Source organism: Polyergus mexicanus, unplaced genomic scaffold, assembly GCF_030449975.1.
Source record: "Polyergus mexicanus isolate NDT 795.1 unplaced genomic scaffold, iyPolMexi1.0 SCAF_7, whole genome shotgun sequence".
NCBI lineage: Eukaryota > Metazoa > Arthropoda > Insecta > Hymenoptera > Formicidae > Polyergus > Polyergus mexicanus.
The window spans coordinates 6,484,103-6,487,653 of NW_027223327.1; the positions used below are offsets into that span (position 1 = coordinate 6,484,103).

At 43.3% G+C, this 3,551-nt stretch overlaps 1 protein-coding gene across 1 annotated transcript; it reads left to right on the plus strand.

Annotated features, from left to right (window-relative positions):
* Positions 1-1,531: 1,531 nt before the first annotated feature.
* LOC138934968 (uncharacterized) lies at positions 1,532-3,159 on the plus strand. Its single transcript, XM_070299153.1, has 2 exons — positions 1,532-2,268; positions 2,676-3,159. The coding sequence occupies exons 1-2, from the start codon at positions 1,532-1,534 to the stop codon at positions 3,157-3,159; spliced, it is 1,221 nt and encodes a 406-aa protein (XP_070155254.1).
* Positions 3,160-3,551: the final 392 nt, after the last annotated feature.

Genomic DNA, 3,551 nt, shown 5'->3' on the forward strand with positions numbered 1-3,551 from the left:
GTAGCGACCACTTTCCTATCATGATTTCTGTTGCCAGTAATCATACAAGGCCTTCTTACGGTCGGCCTTCCTTCACCATATCTAAGGTAGATTGGCCTGTTTTTCAATTAGAATGCTCTAAATATGTAGAGCAGACTCATGATCTCGGCAAGGATATGGATAACGCCTACGATAGCCTAATCAATGCTATACATCTAGCACTTTTAACTGCCGGCGCAAAAAAGCTTCCCTCCAACAACATTAGGGGAAAGCCTCCTGCCGCGTGGTGGGACGAAGAGTGCAGGGGGATAATTTTAAAAAAGAATCAGATCTTTAGAAAATTTAAGTCATTGCCATCATTAAGTAACTTATCAGAGCTTCTAGAATACAGGAAATACTCATCAAAATTTTTTAACAGGAAAAAGAAACTCGCTTTTCGAGAGTTTTGCTCTTCCTTAGATATTAATACGCCTATCACAACCGTATGGAAATATATCAGGTCCTTCGTAAATAGAAACTCTAACAACCTGCCTCATTCTCATATCTCGGAGAGCGTTTTCATTGACGCCTTTAATAAGCTGGCCCCCTTAACCCCGGAACCCGCGCTTGATATCCGGGATTTCGTGTCGGGCCTCCCTAACGTGGGCTATAATGGAAGCAAGGAGTTCCTCCTCACCCCATTCACTAAACAAGAATATTTCGAAGGTATTACTACGCTGAAAATAAAAACCTCACCTGATCCGGATCTTATATCTAACAAAATAATCAAAAAATTCCCGGAAATACTCCATTTTCTCATCCTAAAAATTTTTAATTTAATGTTTAACAAGGGTATATACCCGCATCAATGGAACGAGTATTTTGTGGTCTTTATACCGAAGCCTGGCCGTAAGGACTCTCTAAGACCTATATCGCTAGCTAACAACTTATTAAAAGTTTTCGAAAAGCTGATCCACAAAAGAATTGAATGGTGGGCAGAGAGGGGCTCGCTTTTCTGCAGCTCTCAGTTTGGCTTTAGGAGGGGGCTTTCCTGCACGGATAGCATCTCCATGCTGACTACAAGCATACACATCTCTAATAAAGCTCGCAGATTTACCGGTGCTGCATTTCTTGATATTGAGGGAGCTTTTGATAGGGTTCGACCGGAGATATTAACAATGCTTCTCTCGAGATATGGGCTTCCCCCAAAAATTCTTAAATTTATTAAAGCATTGATTTTCCGTAGACATCTTATTGGCTACGCTGCGGGCATTAATTTACAGTGTCGTGACACCACCATCGGTCTGCCTCAAGGCTCCTAAGCCCTATATTGTTCAATCTATACATCGCCTTGTCACACAGGGTCTTGCCTGATACTGTGAATATATTGTTCTATGCGGACGATATTGCTATATATTGCTCGGATAGTCTGCTGGAGTCTGTCAGGGATCATATGAACGATGCATTGAAAAAGTTATATCAATTTTTTGTAAACCTGGGGCTTGATATCTCCCCCTCCAAGTCAAGCTACGTTATCTTCTCAACACTCAGGCCACGTAACCTTCGTATACTCATGAAGAAACATAATTTCCAGCTTAAGGTTGGCAATGGCAACATACAGTTTTCGCCGGCGACGTGCTTCTTGGGTGTCGTGTTGGATCCCGAACTCAACTGGAAGGCACATATTAACCACGTAAGGAATCGAGTCATGCCAAGACTAAACATCCTCAAAGCTATGACAGGTATCAGATGGGGCGCTCATCCCACCAACTTACTTAATGTTTATAAAGGCTTTATTAGACCTTTATTAGAATGGGGATGCCAGTCCTTTAATCCTCTGGATGAAATCCTTTATTTGAAAATCAGTCGCCTACAATATGCGGCTTTAAGAGCAGTCTCCGGTCTTATGTCCACCACTCCCACTAATGTGCTTCTGGATATCAACGGAGAGTTCCCGCTGGAGGCACGTTGGCGGGGCCTCACTCTGAGATTCCTGGCGAAGGTCATGGCTAGGCGTTCTCACCCATTGAGGCGGTTGATGGTGGATCTCTGCGACCTGCCGGTTGCCGAGAGAGAAAGCATTTGCCTCCTGGTTGACACCTTTTTTGCACATGCCGAGCTCTTTGAGCAGATGGACACTTTTCATCTGCCGGGTTACCTCGAATTCCCGTACGAATGCAGACATTTAGACCCTGCAATTAACATGGATCTAGGGCATCGCGCTGCGGCGGACATTGACCCAGCCTCCTCCTTCCAACGCCTCACATCCTCTTTAAAATATGATGCCTCATTTTATACCGATGGATCTCGGTCAGAATCGGATGACATAGCTAGATTTGCTGTGTTCTCCGGAGCTCGACTTGGAGCATAAAGAAAGAATAAACAATAATTGCACCATCTTTGAGGCGGAAGCATTCGCCAATCTAGGGCATCGCGCTGCGGCGGACATTGACCCAGCCTCCTCCTTCCAACGCCTCACATCCTCTTTAAAATATGATGCCTCATTTTATACCGATGGATCTCGGTCAGAATCGGATGACATAGCTAGATTTGCTGTGTTCTCCGGAGCTCGACTTGGAGCATAAAGAAAGAATAAACAATAATTGCACCATCTTTGAGGCGGAAGCATTCGCCATTCAAAACGCGATTGGTACTGTTCTGAAGCGGAAAACTAGAAGAGCTGTAGTTTTTTCGGATTCTTTAAGTGTACTGTCTAGCCTGGACAATCCGGTGTCCACCGGTATAACTCACCATGGAATTCTTAAAATCAGGAGCTTGCTCTCTGAATGTTTCAAACAAGCTCTGATAGTGCATCTCTTTTGGATCCCCAGTCATAGGGGCATCCCCGGCAACGAGAGGGCGGATACTCTGGCCAAGGAGTCCTTACGCCTTCCTGATATTTTCCTTCTTAGCAAATGCCATTACACCAACCTCTATTCCAAGTTTAAAGCCATATCTAAGGACAGAGCATCACATATAATTCTTACCGAGAGTCTTCATAAAGGGAAAAGATATTTCAATCACGTGCGTGACGTTCTCGCGCCACCGTGGTATAACGACAAGAATATTAGGGAGGATCTTACTAGACCTATTGTCACCTTCATCTCAAGATTGAGATCTTACCATACGACAGCGAAGGGCCATCTATTTGACAAAAACATTTCTGACACTGCGGAATGCTCATGCGGGCACCTTTTCTAGGATATGAACCATATCTTCTTCCACTGCCCAAACCTACACGAAGACTCGAACCTGCTTATCACTCAGCTGCGTAAAATCGCTTTGGACATTACACTGGACATACCAACATTGGCTTTCTCAAATAATACTAGGATATTTCGTCTATTGCACGGCTTCGCCGTGAGGAAAGACTTACTTATATGATTCATTGATAGTTACAGCATAACTAGTGATTGGCGTATAGATAATTCCTTGGGAAGTCTGAAGTCATAATAGAAGAAGAAGAAGAAGAAGATTTAAGAAAAGGCTGTTACAACTGTGATTTCTTGCTGTAATCGCTTATAATTAGAAAAAGAAGATGAAAAAGCTTATAATTATAAACATATTTCTACTTTTTATATGGTACGTGCTGT

Bases quoted from the DNA above. Each gene is read 5' to 3' on its own strand.
- LOC138934968 (XM_070299153.1), top strand. From the start codon at position 1,532: ATGAAGAAACATAATTTCCAGCTTAAGGTTGGCAATGGCAACATACAG. The intron at 2,269-2,675 runs GTCAGAATCGGA...TGTACTGTCTAG, and splicing joins TTTTATACCGATGGATCTCG to CCTGGACAATCCGGTGTCCA.